Source organism: Hemiscyllium ocellatum, chromosome 21 (genome assembly GCF_020745735.1).
Source record: "Hemiscyllium ocellatum isolate sHemOce1 chromosome 21, sHemOce1.pat.X.cur, whole genome shotgun sequence".
Taxonomy (NCBI): domain Eukaryota; kingdom Metazoa; phylum Chordata; class Chondrichthyes; order Orectolobiformes; family Hemiscylliidae; genus Hemiscyllium; species Hemiscyllium ocellatum.
In genome coordinates this window covers 60979960-61002935 of record NC_083421.1, presented here as the reverse complement: position 1 = coordinate 61002935, position 22976 = coordinate 60979960, and the positions used below count along the sequence as shown (strand labels likewise).

At 43.0% G+C, this 22976-nt stretch overlaps 1 protein-coding gene across 1 annotated transcript in view; it reads right to left on the bottom strand.

Annotated features, from left to right (window-relative positions):
• Positions 1–18468, bottom strand: part of pip5kl1 (phosphatidylinositol-4-phosphate 5-kinase-like 1) — an 89660-nt gene extending 71192 nt beyond the window's left edge. Inside the window, exon 1 of the mRNA XM_060841232.1 lies at positions 18358–18468. Within this exon, the coding sequence (XP_060697215.1) occupies positions 18358–18468 (111 nt within the window). The remainder of the gene's footprint in view (positions 1–18357) is intronic.
• Positions 18469–22976: the final 4508 nt, after the last annotated feature.

The following is a 22976-nucleotide window of genomic DNA, read 5'->3' as shown; positions in this document are numbered from 1 at the left end:
CAAACGTGTTTATCAAACACAATTATTTATTAATTCTACTTTGAAGAGATTTTCATAGCTACCAAACATCAGTTTTGAAGTGAGCAACGTTTTGATGGAGAATGAAATGTGCAATGTGGTTCGTGGTTACAGTATGTAACCATAGAAACACTGAATAGTATCATTCAGCCCATCGGGCTCTCCATGAGAACAATTCATGCTGTTTCCCTGCTCTGCCTCTTCCCCAAAGCCTTGCAAATGTTTCCTTTGAAGATAATAGTCCAAATCCTCTTGAAAACCTTGACAAATCTGCCTCCACCACACTCCCAATCAGCACATTCTAGATCTGCACCCTTCGTAGAGGGAGAGAATTTTGCCTCATATCTCCAGGGCGTCCTTGGGTACTTGGTCCTTCCACCAATGGGAACAGTCTCTCTCTCTCTCTCTCTCTCTATCTGATCTGTCAAGATCCCTTTGTGATTTTGCAACAATCAAATCTCCTATTGCCCAAGGAGAACAGTCCCATTGTTTCCAATTTATCAAAGTAATGCCGTCTAAGAGAGTGGTGGAGGCAAATTCAATGATACTTTTAAACAGGAAATTTTATAAGAATTGTGTGAGAATCATTGTGGACTTGATGAGCCAAATGGTCTACTTCCACACTGCAGGGATTCTACGATTCTAGATCTTGAAGAGAAAAGATCCACAAGGCAGTTGGGAAGATGCAAGGCAGCATGGTTAGCCCAAGGTGGTGGTGGGTTGCCTGGAATAGTTGTGGTCCTTGTGTTGTCGGGAGATCTGCAGTGCTATTAGGGAGTTCCAGGATTTCAAATCACCGATAGTGAAGGAATGGCAGATATAGTACCAGGTCAGGATATTATGGAAGTTGGAGAGGAACCTGCAGTTGGTGCGACCCCAAGCATCTATCTGGGGTCTCTGAGAGTAGAGACAGAAATGGACACATCAGACCTGTCTCTTCTATCACTCCATACATCTGTAAGGACTCCCTGCCCTCAATCACTGGCACTAACACTGTCACCGCAGCTCCTAGTGATTCCTGTCACCACATAGTGTGGGCTGGGAGGTCTTGAGAGATCAGGAATTTCCATCCATCTTACACAATAGGAATCAAAACATCGCAGCAAGGTTCAGACAAGAGCTCCACAGACAGACTGAGAGAAAGGGGAAGAAGAGAGAAAGAGCATCTGAGTTGGTGGAAGTGGGAAAAGAGGAATACTGGGAGTAGTATTTCAAGGTGGGACCTGAGGGCACAGCCTCAGAGAGAAGGGATGACCCTTTAAAACTGAGATGAGGAGAAATTTCTTCAGCCAGAAAGGGGTGAATCCATGGAACACATTGCTGCGGAGGGCTGTGGAGGCAAAGTAATTAAATGTCTTTAAGACAGAGATAAGATCCTAAGACCATAAGATGGATAAGTTTTTGATTATAAGGGGATCAAAGGTATCAGATAGAAGGCAGGAGATTGGGGTTAGGAAATGTTTCAACCAAAATTGAATGGAGTTGCAGACTCAAAGCACTGAATAGTCTAATTCTGCTCCTATATGTTATGGTCTTAGAGATGAAAATGGATGAGGCTACCCAGCGTTCATAACAAAACAGATAAACTGGCAGCTCAACAGAAATGAATATACATGGTCTGACAGCCATTAGAGAGATTGCAAAATGGCAAAAGCGAGGACCTAAATATTCAAGGGTATGTGACATTTCAGAGGGACAAGAAAACAGAAGAATGCGAGGGAGTAGTTCTATTAATCACAGACACAACTTGTACTTTACAATCTATAGGTATAACCTTACATTTAAAAAAATAAGCTCTTGAAAGGGAGGACACAAATCTTCATTTAACTCTACAGAAGACTATCATAGAAAAATTATGTCTGACAAAACCCAATGGAGCTATGAGAGGCCGTAACACTAGGATAGATGCACAGGAAACAATCGGTGTGGTAGATTTAGAAAGCTTTTTATAAATTCCCATATCAGAGGTTAGAATGGAAGATTCTTGCACATAGGATAGGGGTGAATCTAATGGCATTGATTTAGAATAGGTGAACAGACAAAAAGTACAGATTAGGGTTAAATAGGCATTTTTCAGAATGGAAAAGCTGACTCACCAACTTTAAAGGCATTTAAATGGTCGTTGGATAAACATATGATTGAAAATAGAATAGTGTAGGTTAGATGGGCTTCAGATTGGTTCCACAGGTCGGCGCAACATCGAGGGCCGAAGGGCCTGTACTGCACTCTAACATTCTATGTTCTACGGAAGGCAATAATTAGAGGGATATCACTGGGATCAGAGTTCAGGTGCCAGACAAATTTGAGCAAAGGATTTAAATGTAATATTTCCAAATTTATGAGCAGTACAATACTAGGAGTGGTGTTGGGGAGGAAGGACAGGGTTTTCAAGGCGATTTAAACCAGTTGAGTAAGTAGCAAATGCATGGCAAATGCAGTATGACACGATGAGTGTAAAGTTATTCACTTTGGTACAAGTATTATTTAAATGGTAATAGATGGGGAAATGTTAATGTACAAAGGGATCTCGGTACCCTTGTACACCAGTCTCTGAGAACAAACATCCAAGTGCAGCAAATAGATAGGGAGGCAAGTAGTATGTTAACTTTCATTGCAAAAAGATTTGAGTAAAGGAGCAAGGCAGCCTCGCTACAGTCGTAGTGCCTTAGTAAGGCCATAACTGGAGTATTTAGTCTCCACTACTAAGAAAATATAGACTTGTTTTATAGACCACGCAAAACATTCTTAAGCAGGCAGCCCACACCATAACTTTGCAACTTGTTTCAGTAAGTGTACAGTGAAAATTACCTGGAGCTGAAAATGCGTTGCTGGAAAAGCGCAGCAGGTCAGGCAGCATCCAAGGAGCAGGAGAATCGACGTTTCGGGCATGAGCCCTTCTTCAGGAATCATTCCTGAAGAAGGGCTCATGCCCGAAACGTCGATTCTCCTGCTCCTTGGATGCTGCCTGACCTGCTGCGCTTTTCCAGCAACGCATTTTCAGCTCTGATCTCCAGCATCCGCAGTCCTCACTTTCTCCTCGAAAATTACCTGGAGTAAGTTAGCTAGGTTTAAAACAGACAAAAATTTATTCACAAAATTACGCAATGAAACACTAAAGAACAGAATAAAGAACCCCTACAGAACTCAGACTATTCAAACTAGACTTAACTATGCTATTCTGAATGTACACAACAGTCCCAATAAGCAAACCCCCTTAAAAAAAAGAGTAAAAATGGAATGAATACTTACAGGTTGAGGTTAGAAGGGCAGAAGGAGAGAAAGATCCTGTTTCTACACAGCTGAACTCCTAACTAGTTCTGGACTGAACTGCTCAGCTTGAGAGCTGACCACTCCCCTCTCATTATACAGGCCACTTCTAAAACATGACCACTTTGGCCTGAAGTTGCATCTGCTTACATATAAACAAAAAGGCCACTCAATACCCTTTAATCTCTGTTCCAACTAGTCACCTCAGAGTCGGGAGCTGTTTATGACCCCTCTGAAAAAAAATCATGGACACAGGATCCTTGAGAAAAGGAACAGCTTTTAGAAAAAAGGGACCAGCTTTGTGACATGTGCCATAGAGGGAGTTCACCAGATTGACTCCTGGGATGGCAGGATTGGAATGCAAGCAGAGATTGGGTCAACTATTCTGCATTCACTGGATTTCAGAAGAATGAGATAGGATGACATGGAAATGCAATACATTCCAATTGGGCTAGAGAGACTGCCTGCAGGGATGATGTTCCCAAGATGAGAGAATTTGGAACAAAAGGTCACCATCTCTGGATACAGGGTAGATCTTTTAGATCTCAAATGAAGGGAATTTTTTTTTGTTCAGCAAGGGGTGAGACTATGAAATTCTCATTACTCTCCATAAAGTAATGGAAGTCATCGATTAACACATTTAAGAAAGAAGCAGATCAATTTCGAGACAGCAAAGACATCGAGAGGTATGGAGAGAGAGCAGGAGTGTAGCAGTGAGATAGAGGATTAAATGCAATCCTATTGAATGGCAGTGCAGTTTCAATGGGAATTCACGTGAATAAATGTCAAAAGCAGGTACACCAAATAATCAGGGAAGCTAATGAAATATTGGTCTTTACACCTACAGAACTGAAATATGAGAATGCAGACGTTTTGCTGCAGTTATACAAACACCTGGTTAGACTCCACTGGGAGGACGCGAGCAGATCAGGGCACCACACCTTCAGAAAGGTAGACTGGGCTTGGAGGGAGTACAACATAGGTTTACAAGAATAATATCTGGACTTCGGGGGTTAAATTATGAGGAAAGATTAAACAAATTAGACCTGTTTTCTCCAGAATTTAGAAGATAAAGGGGTGGTCTGATTGAACTCATCAAGATCCTAACAGGAAAAGACAAGGTAGATGAAGTTTAAGTATTTCCACTGGTTGGGAATTCTAGAACTAAGGAGCATAATCTGAGAATCAGGGACAGACCGTTCAGGACAGATGTTAGGAAGCATATCTACACACAAATTGAGTGGTAGGAGTTTATAATTTTCTTCCACAAATGATAATGGATTTAGAATCAGTTGTTAATTTTAAATCTGAGATGGATACATTTTTGTTAAACAAAGGTTTTAAGGGATATGATGCAAGGCCACGGATCAGCCACGATCTCATTGAATGGTGGAACAGGCTCAAGGGGCTGAACGATCCACTCTTGTTCCTGCTCTCTTTGTATACATCGATAATTTCCAAAATCACCTCCCGTTTTAAATTCAAACGTTGCTGCACCCAGTGGAGGAGTGGGACAAAGAAAGGAAACAGTTCACGCTTCAGAACTGGCTAGAAATATAAAAACAGGAAATTAACAAGTATAAAGCAAAGTGAGAACTGGCCCTCGAGAGAGTACGCCTGGGAATTAACAATGGAAAATGAGGAAATACATCTTTTGCAAAAAAAATGACATTATAATCACCAAGGAAAGGGTACCGACAAAATATTTACAAGTAAAAGCTGACAAATCTTCAGGTCCTAAAGGACTTTCTCTGAGGATCTTAGAAGAAATGACTGGAGAAATTGTTTTAATAGTTTAATTTTTCAACAACCTCTAGATGCTGGAAAGGCCCTATCAGATTAGAAAATAGCAAATGTAACTCCTCTATTCCTGGAAGGAGGGGAGACAACAGGCAGGAAACTACAGACCAGTTAGTTTAACAGCTGTCATAGCAAAATTCAGCAGAGTCCACATGGTATTGCAAAAGGGAAATTGTATAATTTATTACAGCTCTTTGAGGACATAAGAGACGTGGATGAAGAAGAATCAGTGGATGTGATGAACTTAGATGTACAGAAGGCACTTGGCAAGATACCATATTACTACATAAAGAGCTCGTAGTGCAGGGGGTAATAGAGAAAACCAATCCACTATCCACATCAAGAGGAAACCGTATTGACATAAATGGGCAATTTTTAGTTAGGCAAGATGTAATGAGTGAAATGTCACAAGATCAGGGCTGGGACCTCAACCATCTACAATCTTCATCAATAATTTGGATGATGGGACAAAAATTATTATTACCAAATATATTTATAACATAAAGACAGATGGTAAACTAAGTTGTGAAGAAAGAAGAAGTCTGCTCTGCAAAGGGATATAGATAGGTTAGGTGAGTGGGCAAAAAAAATTGGCAGATGCTAAATAATGTGGGAAAGTGTGAATTTGTCCACTTTGTCAGGAAGAATAAAAAATCAGCAGAGCAAGGAGAGAGATTGCAGAATTCTACAGTACAAAGAATTAGGTTGTCCCGGAGCATATATCACGATGTAGATGGTAAGTGACTAGGAGGTAAATTCAATGCTGTTTATTGCATGGAGAATAGAGTATAAAAGTGAGGATGTTTTACAATCAAACAGGGCATTAATGAGACCACATCTGGAATACTGCACCATTCAACTCTTACTTAAGAAAGGACATAATTGAATTGGAAGATGTTTGGAGAAGATCAACAAAACTGGTTCCTGGGCTGAGCAGGGTTTCTTATGTGGAAAGGTTAGAACATAAGAACTAGGATCAGGAGAAAGCAATTCAGCCCCTTGAGCCTGCTCCATCATTCAACACGATCATGCCTGATCTCATCTTGGCCTTGTCTGCATTTTCCCGCCAGTTCCTATAATCTCTTACTAATTAAACACCTGTCTCCTCCTTCAATGTCCCAGCATTCACTGCACTCTGGGGCAGTGAATTCCACAGATTCAAGACCATTTTCTTCATCACTGTTTTAAATCTGTTACCCCTTATCCTAAAACTATGACCTCTCATTCTAGATTGTCCCACAAGAGGAAACATCCTCACTGAATGTACTTTGGATTGATTGCTTTTACCCATTGATGCTTAAAAGAATGAAGCATACAAGTCCCAAAGGTGATAAGATGTATAGTTAGTAAGTTTGCAGATGACACCAACATTGGAGGTGAAGTGGACAGCGAAGAGGGTTACCTCAGATTACAACAGGATCTGGACCAGATGGGCCAATGGGCTGAGAAGTGGCAGATGGAGTTTAATTCAGATAAATGTGACATGCTGCATTTTAGGAAAGCAAATCTTAGCAGGACTTAGACACTTAATGGTAAGGTCTGAGGGAGTGTTGCTGAACAAAGAGACCTTGGAGTGCAGGTTCATAGCTCCTTGAAAGTGGAGTCGCAGGTAGATAGGATAGTGAAGAAGGCGTTTCATATGCTTTCCTTTATTGGTCAGAGTATTGAGTACAGGAGTTGGGAGGTCTTGTTGAGGCTGTACAGGACATTGGTTAGGCCACTGTTGGAATATTGCGTGCAATTCTGGTCTCCTTCCTATCGGAAAGATGTTGTGAAACTTGAAAGGGTTTAGAAAAGATTTACAAGGATGTTGCCAGGGTTGGAGGATTTGAGCTGTAGGGAGAGGCAGAACAGGCTGCGGCTGTTTTCCCTGGAGCGTCGGATGCTGAGGGGTGACCTTATAGAGGTTTACAAAATTATGAGGGGCATGGATAGGGTAAATAGGCAAAGCCTTTTCCCTGGGGTGGGGGAGTCCAGAACTAGAGGGCCTAGGTTTCAGGTAAGAGGGGAAAGATATAAAAGAGACCTGTGGGGCAACTTTTTCACACAGAGGGTGGTATGTGTATAGAATGAGCTGCCAGAGGATGTTGTGGAGGCTGGTACAATTGCAACATGTAAGAGGCATTTGGATGGTATATGAATAGGAAGGGTTTGGAGGGATATGAGCTGGGTGCTGGCAGGTGGGACTAGATTGGGTTGGGATAACTGGTTGGCATGGACAAGTTGGACCGAAGGGTCTGTTTCCATGCTGTACATCTCTGTGACTTGACAGGGTGAGTGTTGATGGGAAATTGCTTCTTGTGGGAAAGATTAGAACTGGGGGTCACAGCTTATAAAATGGGAAATAGGGAAAAATATTTTTTTTCTGAGTTGAGAGTCTGTGGATGTTGTGGACTCAAAGAGTGGTGAAGACTGAGTTAATTTATTATTATAAGAGACAGATCAATTGGCTCTCTTGTTAAAAATGTGTTGCTGGAATAGCGCAGCAGGTCAGGCAGCATCCAAGGAGCCGGAGAATCGACGTTTTGGGCATGAGCCCTTCTTCAGGAAGAAAGGCTCATGCCTGAAACGTCCATTCTCCTGCTCTTTGGATGCTGCCTGACCTGCTGCGCTATTCCAGCAACACATTTTCAGCTCCGATCTCCAGCATCTGCAGTTCTCACTTTCCTATGGCTCCCTTGTTAGTCAAAACCCAAAGGTATCAAGAGTAGGTAGGAAAATGGATGTAAGGTCACAAACAAATCAGTAAATCTCAAGCTCAAGGGAATGAATAGCCTATTCCAGCTTTTAATTGTGTGTTCATGCAGCAGGGATGGAGCATGCCAACTTAGACAGTGGTGATGACATGAACATGGGTTACTAGTTGTCATTGCAACAGTAAGACATTGACAGCATTCTGGTTAAGAAGAATCCAAAGGGATTTTATAAATACGTTAAAGACAAAGGGTAACTTGGGAGAGAATAGGGCCCCTCAAAGGTCAGCAAGGCAGCCTATGTGTGGAACCGCAGGAGATGGGGGAGATACTAAATGAGTATTTTGCATCAGTGTTAGCTTTGGAGAAGGACATGGAAGATACAGAATATGGAAAAATAGATGGTGACATCTTGAAAATGTCTATATTACAGAGGATGTGGTGCTGGATGTCTTAAAATGCATTAAGGTGGATACATCCCCTTATCAGGTGTACCCTAGAACTCTGTGGGAAGCTAGGGAAGTGATTGCTGGGTTACTTGCTGAGATATTTGTATCATTGATAGTCTCAGGTGAGGTGCTGGAAGACTGGAAGTTGGCAAATGTGGTGCCACTATTTAAGAAAGGTGGTAAAGACAAGCCAGGGGATTATAGACCGGTGTGCCTGACAGTGGTGGTGGGCAGATTGTTGGAGGGAATCCTGAGGGACAGGATGAACATGTATTTGGAAAGGCACAGACTGGTTAGGGATAGTCAATATGGCTTTGTGCATGGGAAATCATATCTCACTAACTTGATTGAGTTTTTTGAAGAGGTAACAAAGAGGATTGATGAGGGCAGAGCGGTGGATCTATATGGACTTCAGCAAGGCGTTCGACAAGGTTCCTCATGGGACACCGGTTAGCAAGGTTAGATCACATGGAACACAGGGAGAACTAGCCATTTGGATACAGAACTGGCTCAAAGGTAGAAGACAGAGGGTGGTGGTAGAAAGTTGTTTTTCAGACTGGAGGCCCGTGACCAATGTTGTGCCATAAGGATCGGTGCTGGGCCCACTGCCTTTCATCATTCATATAAATGACTTAGATGTGAACATTTGAGGTGTGCTTAGTAAGTTTGCAAATGACACCAAAACTGGAGGTGTAGTAGACAATGAAGGTTACCTTAGAATACAATGGGACCCTGATCAGATGGGCCAATGGACCGTGGAGTGGCAAATCGAGTATAATTTAGATAAATGTGAGGCGTGGCATTTTGGAAAGGCAAATCAGGGCAGGACCAATACACTTAATGGTAAAGTCCTGGGGAATGTTCTGAACAAAGAGACCTTGGAGTGCAGGTTCATAGTTCCTTGAAAGTGGAGTCACAGGTAGATAGAATAGTGAAGAAGGCATTTGGTATGCTTTCCTTTAATGGTCACAGCATTGAGTATAGGAGTTGAAAGATCATGTTGCAGCTGTACAGGATAATAGCTAGGCCACTTTTTGGATATTGTGTGCAGTTCTGCTCTCCCTCCTATAGGAAGGATATTGTGAAACCTGAAAGAGTTCAGAAAACAGTGACAAAGATGTTGACGGGGTTGTAAGGTTTGAGCTCAAAGGAGAGGCAGAGGAGTCACTAACAGTACTGAGCATCAGGCATGCTCACTGAGGATTGTGTACTTGTGACCTTATGATGGAGGGAAGAATGAAGTAGGTGAAGATGGTTAGACCTACGACACCACCCAGAGGAACTCTTGCAGAAAGGTCCTGAAGCTCAGCTGATTGAGCCCCACAAACATAACTGTCTTCCTTTGAGCTGGATGTGGCTCTAACCAATGGAGCTGGATAAATACATGAAGGAGAAAAGGAACAGCAAACTATGATAGTAAGGTGAGATAAAGTAAAGGGAGGGGTGTCTTTTGGATGTAGGTTTGCTCGTTGAACTGCAAGGTTCATTTCCAGACGTTTCGTTACCCTACTTGGTAACATCTTCAGTGGGCCTCAGGCGAAGAAATGCTGAAAATTCCTGCTTTTTATTTATATGTTTGGGTTTCTTTGGGTTGGTGATGTCATTTCCTGTGGTGATGTTATTTCCTGTGGTGAAGTCACTTCATGTTCCTTTTCTCAGGGGGGTCTAACTCGGTGTGTTTATTGATAGAGTTCCGGTTGGAATGCCATGCTTCTAGGAATTCTCATGCTGGCTTTGTTTGGCTCGTCCTAGAATGGATGTGTTGTCCCAGTCGAGTGGTGTCCTTTCCCATCCGTATGTCAGGACACTAGTGAGAGGGGGTCATGTCTTTTTGTGGCTAGTTGGTATTCTTGTATCCTGGTGGCTAGTTTTCTGCCTGTTTGTCCAATGGAGCGTTTGTTACAGTCCTTGCACGGTATTTTGTAAATGACATTAGTTTTGCTCATTGTCTGTATAGGGTCTTTCAAGTTTATTAGCTGCTGTTTTAGTGGGTTGGTGGGTTTGTGGGCTACCATGATGCCAAGGGGTCTGAGTAGTCTGGCAGCCATTTCCGAGATGTCTTTGATGTAGGGAAGAGTGGCTAGGGTTTCTGGACGTGTTTTGTCTGCTTGTTTGGGTTTGTTGCTGAGAAACCAGCAGACTGTGTTCATTGGGCACCCATTCTTTTTGAATACACAGTATTTTCTCTGCTCTGCGTAGTTCCTCTGTGCTGCAATGCATTGAAATGAAGTTCTGATGCAGCTTCATTTGTGGGTGTTGGGATGATTGCTTCTGTAATTCAATATTTGGTCCGTATGTGTTGTTTTCCTGTAGACGTTGGTTTGATACTCTGCTTTGTTTGCTTTACTGTGACATCCAGGAATGGCAATTTGTTGTTGCTTTCCTCCTCTTTAGTGAATTTTATGCCAGTAAGGGTATTATTGATGGTCTTAAAGGTTTCCTCTAATGTGTTTCGTTTAGTGATGACAAAGGTGTCATGCACCTAGCAGACCCAAAGTTCGACAGATGGTTGGCAGAGCTGTTGGCAGAGATGGTCTGCATTGCTGCTTCTGCTAAGAATCCTGATTTCAGAGATCCCACGGGTGTTCTGTTGGTTTGTCTGTAGATTTTGTTGCTGACGGTGAAGTGTGTGGTAAGGCATAGGTCCACTAGCTTGATGATACTGTCCTTGTTGAGGAAGTTAGTGGTGTTTGGTATACGTGTCTTTGGGTCTTCTAATAGCGTAGTCAATGTTCCCTTGGCCAGGTTAATGTTGATTGATGTAAACAGGCAGGAAATGACTACCAGACTACTCAAACCCCATGGCATCATGGTTGCTCACAAACCCACTAACACACTAAAACAGCAGCTAATGAACTTGAAAGACCCTGTACAGACAATGAGCAAAATTAATGTCATTTACAAAATACCGTGCAAGGACTGTAACAAAAACTACATTGGACAAACAGGCAGAAAACTAGCCACCAGGATACATGAACACCAACCAGCCACAAAAACACATGACCCTCTCTCACTAGTGTCTTTACATACGGATGAGGAGGGACACCACTTTGACTAGGACAACACATCCATCCTAGAACAAGCCAAACAAAAACACATACGAGAATTCCTAAAAGCATGGCAATCCAACCGGAACTCTATCAGTAAAAACATCGAGATAGACCCCATCTACCACCCCCTGAGAAAATGAACCGGAATTGACTTCACCACAGGAAATGGCATCATTACAGGGAATGACATCACCAACCCAAAGAAACCCAAACATATAAATAGAAAGCAGGAATTTCAGCATTGCTTCACCTGAGGCCCACTGAAGATGTTACCAAGTAGGGTAATGAAACGTCTGGAAATGAACTTTGCAGCTCAGCGAGCAAACCTACATCCAAAACCTCAACCTGAGCTACAAATCTTCTCAAAACTTGCTCAAGAGGGGTGTCTGTATGGAGAACTGACACTAACATTGGCAAGATGGGCAAATGAGCTGCTTTACTACTATAAATTAGATTTAATTCTTTATGAACCTTAATCTGTGTCTATATTACTATACTTTTATCAAGTTATGCTCCATTACTCATGGCATGTTCATATGGACTTAAACCCAATCTCGAACCAATTGCACCGAACACTTAAAACACCTTGGTTGGGGAAATGGTGGCTAATGGATCAGGTGCTCCAAATCCAAAACTGATAGAAATACCTGGCCATTCACAAAGTTTCTGCATCAATGCTGTCTTCCACTTAAGATAGAAATTGAAAGAAATGGTGATGCCAACACGTGGTCTATTGGATATGGCGTGTGACTTCAGTGTTTGAGAAATAATCAGACGATTGCAGATTTGAGTTCTGCTGTATCATAGAGAAACGTTTTACAATGCCTTTTTGGGGTAATTACTGCCAATTCTGTTTATTTTCACCACCTGGATATTTTTATTGGGATAAAGTAACGGGGTGCTTAATGGTGCCAGGTGGGAAGAGCTGTGTGGGAATTGGACAGCTAGCTATGTACACAAAGATTATGGTGATAGTCAAAGACCTGGTTGAGAAAAATGCAGCACACAATGGCTGAGGAAATCTAAAGTCATCATCCACTGTCATTCTGATTAGAGTAAGAATTCCTTCCTTAAAATCTTAAAATAGAAAACTAGTTTTGAACAAAAATTGAAGATCCTTCACAATCGAGTCGCAGTCTCCAGCATTTATATTTAAATTAGCTATTAATTTTGTGGTGTAACTTTAAAGGCAGGAACATTTCTGATTACTTTTTACTGCTGTGTCCAAGACAGTACGTGTCCAAACCTTTCAGCAGGTGCAAGATCATCTTTCCACTTGCTTGGCTGTTCCTGGAAGTGTCAGAATTTCTTATTCCCTCCTCACTTGCTCCAGTTGTTGCCGTGTTCACTATGAGACACCAAACATGGGCATCATCATTGTCCTTCCCATCTCGATGTTCTCAGTTGCTCCACTGGAGAAGTCCACATTCGATGAACACAAAACAAATATAATGACTCTCCAAAAGGCAGATGATGATGCCCAGCTGAGTCCTGGTGAAGGAATCTCTTTCCCTAATTCATCATTCAAAAACAAATCTTCCTTCTCAAAATCAATGAATGCGCGCAAATAAATCCTCTCACAATCATTTGAGTTCTTCAATGTCTTCCAGCAAGGCTAAGCAGCTATCATATCAGCATTACTATTAAATATTCATAAAAGGTTGCTAGGCAATGACACAAGTAATTTAAAACGGAACTCTATTTATAGCCTACATGTTTCAGAACTGACCATAATTTATAAAATATTACATTTTCTACCTGCAGTGCTTCCAGTAATTACTAGTATTTTCACTACAACACTAAAACTCACTGACAATTCCTTTCAATTAAGTGTCCTCTTCCCCAACATCTTCCAATGGGACACTTTCTATCATTAATAGCTGCTTCTCCAAATGATCATTCCTCCCGAAAGTACTAGACCCTCAGTATCTGACCGAAGGCTGCAATTGGAGAATGAATTCAACATTCAGGGAGGCACTTGCCTACAATAGATCATTGCATATCATTCGGATATTACTGCTCTGGTTCAGGGAAGTTGTGTCATTGAATACAATCAACATAACCAGCACAGAGAAAAATAATTTTGATTTAATTATGAAAGCAAGTGACGTTTTAGAAACCAGATGTAGGTAGACAAAAAAGGAGTTTTGCTATTCATTCATTCATAATTGCCCCTTGAGAAGGTGGGGGTGAGCTGCCTTCTTGAACCGCTGCAGTCCATGTGCTGTGAGTTGACCCACAATGCCCTTAGGGAGGGAATTCCAGGATTTTGATCCAGCAACAGTGAAGGAATGGTGATATATTTCCAAGTCAGGATGGTGAGTAGCTTGGAGGGGAACTTGCAGGGGGTGGTGCTCTCATACATCTGCTGCACTTGGCCCATATCCTCCTAATCCTTTCCTATCCATGTACTTGTCCAAATGCCTTTTAAATGTTGTTAATGAACCCACCTCAACCATGTCTGCTGGCAGCTCATTCCATACACGTACCACCCTCTGTGTAACAACGTTACCCCTCAGGTTCCCTTTTATTCTTTCCTCTCTAACCTTAAACAGATGCCCTCTAGTCCTTGATTGCCCACCCTGGGAAAAAGTCAGAGTGCATTCACCCTATCCATGCCTCTCATGATCGTATACACCTCGAGAATGTCCCCCCTCACTCTCCTACGCTCTGAAGAAAGAAGTCCTAGTTTCTCTAACCTCTCCTTATAACACAGACCATTGAGTCCTGGCAACATCCTTGTAAATTTCTTCTGTACTCTTTCCAGTTTAACATCCTTCCTATAACAAGGTGACCCAAACTGATCATAATACTCCAAGTGCAGCCTTACCAACATCTTGTATAACTGTAACATAACTTTGCAACTTTTATGCCCTGACTGAAGGCCAGTGTGCCAAAAGCCTTCTTCACTGCCCTGTCTATCTGTGACTCCACTTTCAGAGAACTGTGAACCTGAACTCCAAAATCCCTTTGTCCCACTACACTCCTTAAGGCCCTACCATTCACCATGAAACCCCTACCTTGATTTGACTTTCCAAAATGCAACACCTCCCACTTATCTATATTAAACTCTATTTACCATTTCTCAAGCCACTTCCCCAGCTGATCAAGGTCCTGCTGCAATTTTTGAGAACCTTCCTCACTGTCCATGACATTCATCAGCAAACTTACTAATCCTGCCTTGTACATTCTCATCCAAATCATTGATACAGATAATAAACAGCAATGGGCCCAGCACTGAGCCCTGAGGCAATCCACTAGTCACAAGCTTCCAGTCTGTCAAGCATCCTTACACCATTACCCTCTGCCTCCTACCATCAAGCCAATTTTGTACCCAATTTGCCAGCTCATCCTGGATTCCATGTGATCTAACCTTGCAGAGCAGCCTACCATGAGGAACCTTATCAAAGGCCTTACTGAAATCCATATAGATTATGTCTACCGCCCTGCCCTAGTCAACCTTCCTGGTCACTTCATCAAATAACCCTAACAAATTTGTGACGCATTATCTCCCACTCACAAAGCCATGCTGACTACTCCTAAACAAACCCTGTCTTCTCCAAGTGCGTGTCTACCTGATCCCTCAGAATCTTCTTCAGTAACGTCCCCACAACAGATGTTAAGTTTATTGGTCTAGGTTTTTCTTTGAAACCCTTCTTGGAAAATGGCACATTCGCTACCCTCTAGTCTTCCAGGATCTCACCGTGGCTAATGATGATGCAAAAATATCAGCCAGGGCCCCCGCAATTTCTTCTCTAGCCTCTTGCAGTTTTCTTGGATATATCTGGTCAAAACCAAGAGATTTATCCACCTTCATATATTCTAATACATCCAACTCCTCCTCTACTACGATACGGACTGTCCCCAAGATATCACCACTAACTTCCCCAAGTTCCCAAGTCTTCATATCTTTCTCCATGGTAAACACAGAGGAGAAATATTCATTGAGAACCTCACCCATTTTCTACTGTTCTGCACATACATGTCCACTTTGGGTCTTGGGAGGTCCTATTCTCTCTCTAGTTATTCTTTTTCCTTTAATATACTTAAAGTACCTCTTTGGATTCACCCTAATCTTCTTGGCCAAGGCTATCTTGTGCTCCCCACACCTTTTCATCCTCCTGATTTCCTTCTTCAGTAAACTCCTGTATACCTCCAGGAATCCCCTTGATCCCAGCTGTCTGTACCTGAGCCACGCCTCCTTTCCTGGTCAAAGCCTCAATATCTCTTGTCATCCAGGGTTCCCTATTCCTGCCATTCACCCTAGGAGAAAGTGAGGACTGCAGATGCTGGACATCAGAGCTGAAAAATGTGTTGCTGGAAAAGCACAGCAAGTCAGGCAGCATCCAAGGACCAGGAGAATCGACATTTCGGGCATAAGCGCTTCTTCAAGAATGAGGAAAGTGTGCCAAGCAGGCTAAGATAAAAGGTAGGGAGGAGGGACTTGAGGGAGGGGCGTTGGAAATGCGATAGGTGGAAGGAGGTTAAGGTGAGGGTGATAGGCTGGAGAGGGGGTGGAGGCGGAGAGGTCGGGAAGAAGATTGCAGGTCAAGAAGGCGGTGCAGAGTCCGAGGGTTGGGACTGAGATAAGGTGGGGGGAGGGGAAATGAGGAAGCTGGAGAAATCTACATTCATCCCGTGTGGTTGGAGGGTTCCTAGGTGGAATATGAGGCGCTCTTCCTCCAGGCGTTGTGTTGCCATGGTCTGGCGATGGAAGAGACCAAGGACCTGCATGTTCTTGGCAGAGTGGGAGGGGGAGTTAAAGTATTCAGCCACGGGGCAGTTGGGTTGGTTTCCGAGGATTGGGACTGAGATAAGGTGGGGGGAGGGGAAATGAGGAAGCTGGAGAAATCTGCATTCATCTGCCATTCACCCTCACAGGAACATATAGGTCTTGAACTCTAGCTATCTCAGTTTTAAAGGCCTCCCATCTGCCAAAGGTCCCTTGCAAAGTTTGCAAACAAACTACTCCAATCTTCTGTCTAATTCCATCAAAATTCTCCTTTCCCCAATTTAGAACTTGAACCTGTCAACCAGTTTTCTTCTGAGATTCTCCTAGTTTATCTGTTTATGTTTCAGATTTCCAATATCCGTAGCTCTTTGTGGGTTTAGAAGGAGCTGTCTAAGGATCTTTGGTGACTTTCTTCAATGTAACTTGTATATCGTGCATACTGTTGCTACTGAGCACAGCAGTAGAGGGACTGAGTGATTGTGGATGTGGTGCCAATCAAGTGGGCTGCTTTCCTTTATTCATTCACAGGATAAGGGCATTGCTGCCAAGGCAGTATTAATTACCAATCCCCAACTGTTAAGAGTCAACCACATTACTGTGGATCTGAAGTCACATGTAGGCCAGACCAGGTAAAGACATCAGCTTTCTTCTCTAAAGGAACATGAAGGAAGTAGATGGGTTTTTCCTCCAACAATCAGTTCACAGTCATCGTTAGACTCTTAATTCCAGATATTTACAGAATTCAAATTCCACCACATACTGCAGCAGGACTTGAACCCAGGTCCCCAGAATATTTTCTGGGTCTCTAGGTTAACATTCCAGCAATAATACCACTAGAATAGCATCTTTTGCCTTTACTGGTGTCAAGCTTCTTGAATGTTATTGGGGCTGCATTTATCCAGGTAGATTAGATTACTTACAGTGTGGAAACAGGCCCTTCGGCCCAACAAGTCCACACCGACCCGCTGAAGCGCAACCCACCCATACCCCCTACATTTATCCCTTTACCTAACACTATGGGCAATTTAGCATGGCCAATTCACCTGACCGCACATCTTTGGACAGTGGGAGGAAACCCCCGCAGACACGGGGAGAATGTGCAAACTCCACACAGTCAGTCGCCTGAGTCGAGAATTGAACCCGGGTCTCTGGCGCTGTGAGGCAGCAGTGCTAACCACTGTGCCACCATGCCACCCCAAAGTTAAGTGGGGAGTATTCTATCACACCATGATTTGTGCCTTGTAGATGGTAGAGACGCTTTAGGAAGTCAGGAGGTGAGTTAGTCACTGCAGAAGTCCTAGTCTGTGACCTGCTCTTGTCGTCTCTATATTGATAATGGGAAGTCTAATTGAATTTCTGATCAGTGGTAAGCCCCAGATTATTGATAGCGGTTTCAGTGATAGTAACACCATCGAATGTCATGGAGCGGTGGTCAGATTTTCTCTAATTGGAGATGGTCATAGCCTGGCACTGGCAGCATCAACGTTACTTGGCCACTTGTCAGCCCAAGCCCGGATACTGTCCAGATCTTGTTGCATTTGAACACTGACTTCTTCAGCATCTGAGTCACGAATGGTGCTGAACATTGTACAGTCACCACTTCTCACCTTATGATGGAGGGAAGGTCATTAATGAAGCAGTTGAAGGTGGTTAGACCAAGGACACTACACTGAAGAACTCCTGCAGAAATGACTTGGAGTCGAGATAGCTGACCTCCAACAATCACAACCATCTTCTTATGTACCCAGGTATGACTAACCAGCAAAGAGTTTGCCCTAATTCCAGTTTTGTTGGGATTTCTTGATGCCACATCCATCGAATGCAATACTGACATCAATGGCTATCACTCTGATGTTACCTCTGGAGTTCAGCGTATTTGTCCATGTTTAAACCCAGGCTGTAATGAGGTCAGGAATTGACTGCCCCTAGCAGAACCCAAACTGGGCATCACTGAGCAGATGCTGCTTGACTGCACTATTGATGACACCTTCCAGAACATGACTAGCAATTGAGAATAGACCAATGGGGCAGAAATTGGCTGGGGGTTGTATTTGTCCTGGACATACCTAAGCAATTTTTCATTGTCAGGTAGATGCCAGTGTAGCACATGTATTGGAACAGCTAAGCTCGGGGAGCAGCAAATTCTTAAGTACAAACCTTCAGTCCTATTAATGGAGTGTTGTGATGGCCCATAGCCTTTGTAGTATCCAGTGCCTCCAACCGTTCCTTGATTTCACATGGAGTGTATTGAACTGGTTGAAAACTGGCAGCTGTGATGCTGGGGACCACGAGAGGAGATTGAGATGGATCATCCATTCGGCACACTGGCTGAAGGTTACTGTGAATACCTTAGCCGAAATTTCTGCACTGTTGCGTTGGGCTCTTCCATCATCAAAGTTGGGAATCATCCACAATTCACAACTGGATGTGGAGGACTGCAAAGCATAGATCCGAGCCATCGGTTTTCAGACCACTTTGCTCTGTCTATCATTTCCTGCTCATGCTATCTGGCAAGCAGGTAGACATGTCTGGCAGCTTTATCAGGTTGACACCTCATTTTTAGGTATGCTTGTTATTTCTTCTGATGTGCCCTCCTGCACTCCCCATTAGAGTCTGTCTGATCCCCTGGCTTGATGGTCATGGTTGTGTGGGGCAGATCCCAGGTCGTGATATCCAGATTGTGCTGGAGTACAGTTCTACTGCTGTTGATGGCCCCTAGCACTTTATGAATACCCAGTGTTGAGTTGCTAGAGCTGTTTGAAGTCTGCCCTATTTAGCACAATGTCAAAAATCATAACACCAGGTTATAATCCAACACATTTATTTGGAAGCACTAGCTTTCAGAGGCCACTCCTTCTTCAGATGGTTGTGAAGCAGGGCCATAACACACAGAATTTATAACAAAAGTTTACAGTGTCATCCAAGTAAAATGATATATTTAACAAACCTGAACTATTGTTACGTCTTTCACCTTTAGAATGGGTTACAGTTTCATTAATATCTAAATCCCAGAACTTCAAGTCATATTCTCAAGGGCAAACATATTGTTTAAGGGCAAGACGTGGAGGTGTAGGGAAGATCTTGGCAAGGTGGTCATCCTCATCGATAATGTGCTTCAGGCTGTGAAGAACATAGCATAGTTTCTCAGCTCCCAGGGAATACTGGACAATGAAGGGTACCTAAGTGTGCGCAAGGATGCCCTCATAAGAACAGGATACAATGCTCAACTCATTGATCGCCAATTCCAATGTGCCATAGTGAGAAACTGTAATGACATCCTCAGGGGACAGACATGGGTTACAACCAATAGGCTACCCTTCGCTGTCCAGTGCTTCTACACACTCTTGGAGAAAGTGAGGACTGCAGATGCTGGGGATCAGAGCTTAAACATGTGTTACTGGAAAAGCGCAGCAGATCAGGCAGCATCAAAGGAGAAGGAGAATCGACATTTCGGGCATAAGCCCTTCTTCAGGAATGAGGAGGGTGTGCCCAGCAGGCTAAGATAAAAGGTAGGGTGGAGTGACTTGGGGGAGGAGCGTTGGGAACACGATAGGTGGAAGGAGGTTAAGGTGAGGGTGATAGGCCGGAGAGGGGGTGAGGGTGGAGAGGTCGGGAATAAGATTGCAGGTCAAAGAGGCAGACTCATCTTCCACCTAGGAACCCTCCAACCACAAGGGATGAATGCAGATTTCTCCAGTTTCCTCATTTCCCCTCCCCCGACCTTTTCTCAGTCCCAACCCTCAGACTCAGAACCGCCTTCTTGACCTGCAGTCTTCTTCCCAACCTCTCCAGCCTATCACCCTCACCTTAACCTCCTTCCACCTTTCACATTCCCAACACCCCTCCCCCAAGTCCCCCCTCCCCACCTTTTATCTTAGCCTACTTGGCACACCCTCCTCATTCCTGAAGAAGGGTTTATACCCAAAATGTCGATTCTACACACACTTACAGACACCCACACGGACACCCTCTCACAGGCTAATACACCATCACACTCACTCTACCAAGTCTGTGCGCACACGCAAACACACGTGCACACTCATTCACATGCACACAACCATCTCTCTCTCCTACATGAGTACACACACAAGTAAGACTATGGGGTGAACTTGTATTTGCAGAATTATATTGGCAGATACATTCTATTTTGCTCAAAAAACACAATCTGTAGGCAGTCAATCCATATAGTATTTTGTAATTCCCACTTTGGAAATAGAACCAGTATGATTCTAGATTGGGATACAAACAGACTCTAACCTCACACCTTTAATGCATTGTCTGAGCTGAGATGATAACTTAAGGTTTTATGAAAAAAAGGTATCTTGAGAATGTGACTTAAAAGTAGTTTGGGATTTACATATTAATGAACAGAAACCTGCAACACATTTTAAAAGATAAAAGATTTCATCTAGGTTTGTTAAATATATCATTTTACTTGCGCGACACTAATCTTTTGCTATAAATTCTGTGTCGTATGGTCTTGTTTCACAACCACCTGATGAAGGAGTAGCGCTCCAAAACCTAGTGCTTCTAATTAAACCTGTTGGACTATAACCTGGCAGCGTGAGGTTTTTTAATCTTTGTTCACCCTAGTCCAACACCAGCACCTCCACATCACGGCTATTTAGCACAGTGATTGTGTTGTGTGATACTATGGAGGTAATCTCAAAGTGAAGTCAGGACTTTGTCTCCATAAGGACTGTGTAGTGGTCACTCTCACTGATACTGTCTTGGACACATCTGTAGTCAGTACATTGGGAAGGATATTCCATCAGATCCCTAACTAGTGCCTTATAGATAGTGTACATACTTTGAGGAGTCAGGGGATGAGTTACACTGCAGCTTGCTTGCCTCTCTCCTGTTATCATTTACTACTTTGCTGAGCATTTCTGGATAGGAGGTTTAGAATATGACTGATATCCATTAAGCTACAGTATAAACATTGAGATTTCCAAATTCAACACTGAGGACCAGGTGGCAGGGAATGTAGGAATGGTCTTCATGTGATGCACATCAACCCTGCTTGGACAGTACTCCCTGTTCCTGCAGTGTCGTTAGGTCAAAGCCCTGTGGAAGCAGCACTGTGAGAATCCTTACAGCACAGTGATGACAACAAGTCAAGATTTAGGCCATCGCCATAACCTCAAGAACAAAACTTTTGCCTTGCCAGTGATGCTAGAGATTTTTAAGTGTGCTGGGAACTACCTATAATTCCCAAGTGAATCCAGAGGCAGAATCCTCTGACTTTGAGGAAATGGTGTAAACAAGCTGGTGTTCAACCAGATTCAGCGTGCAGCAAGAGAAACCTTGAGATACAGAATTTAAATGCTTTCGGCAAAGTACAAAACATGCCAAATCTGTGTCAAGACCAAGATTTTCAATAACACAAATAACATTTACCTGGAAAATGCAAGATTTCTTATTAAATAAATTTTGATGGAAAAATAGGGATGTTTATGATAGTGTTTCACACTTGGAGAAACAGGGCTGAAACAGTCACTTGGAAAAACAAGGGCAAAATAGACTTCAAAAACAAAAAAGATTTTCCTCTACTACACAGTAAATGTGTTGATCCACAAAACCCCTACAAATACTTAAAGACTCGTTAATAAATGGAGACTCACTGATCAGGGAGTTGGGCATCAGCTTGAATAGAGAATTGGCTTAAGGACAGAAAAACAAGTTAGGAAACAGGACATGGTGGCTTTTTTTGACTGAAAGATGGTGGATGGTGATGTTTCTGAAGAGTCAGTGCTAGAACCACATGTTTTTTGGTAAACAAATGACTTGGATATTGGAATAGAGCAAAGTTTCAAAACTTTCAATGGCACAAAGCTGGGAGGTGTGGCTCTACCTCTCAACTTAAAGACCTGCGTTCAAGTCTCACCTGGAATAACAATTCTAAACAGGTTGATGGTTTTTCATTTTGGAGGTGTGGCAGACAGTGAAGATGAAACCAAATCAACTGCAACAGTATTGATCTTTACCGCAAGTGGAAATATCATATGCTTAACCTATCAAGCCCTTTCATAACCTTAAAGATATCAATTGGATCACCCCTCAGCTTTCTCCTTGTTGGAGAAGAGGAACTCCAGCCTGTTTAGACTCTCCTAGTAAGTGTGACGCTACACATCTGGAGATGTTTGCACCTTCATGGTGCTTCTATTTTCTTGTAAACTGAACATGAAAATTATGCTCGTTATCCTAAACATATGCTAACAAAATTCGACAGCAAATTAAAATGTAGGCAGAAAAGCAAGCATTTTCCTGTAATTACAGGCCCCACCCATGTCACTTAGCGAATCACCCTGAGACCTTCACAACAATCACATTCAGGTGGAACAATAGATTCTGCTTACAATTAACTAATGTTTCTAATTATACATTTCTACAACAATGTGCTCCTAACCAGCCCACCTGTAGCATGCTACGTCTGAAGTAAATAAGACAACCTCAATCACAACAGGTTGTAACACTTTCCACAATTACAGTAAACATGCAGCACTTTCCTGCACTTCTCTCACATCCAATTTCCAGAGAGAAAATATACTTAGCATGCCAAACAAACAAATATTTTAAAATCTCACACAGGGATTGGTGTGTCTTTTAAACCAAGGAGTTCCCCAAGTTCAATTCCCCAGGCTGATCTGGGTTAACATCTCAACCAGGTTGGTAAATGAGTGGGGGCGTATGGCAACTGGAAGCTCAGGGTCTTTTGTGGGTAGAACGCAAGTGTTCTGCAAAGCAGTCATCCCCCAGTCTATGCTTCATTTTCGCCAGAGTAGAGGAGACCACATTGTGAGCAGTGAGTGCAGTAGACTAGATTGTGAGAAGTTCAGGGGAGGTGCTGCTTCACCTGGAAGGTATGTTTGGACCCTGGGATCCAAAACAGGGGATGGAGGACGGAAATGGGCAGGTGTTACACCTTTGCCTGTTGCAGGGGAAGTTGCTATAGACCAAGGTGCCC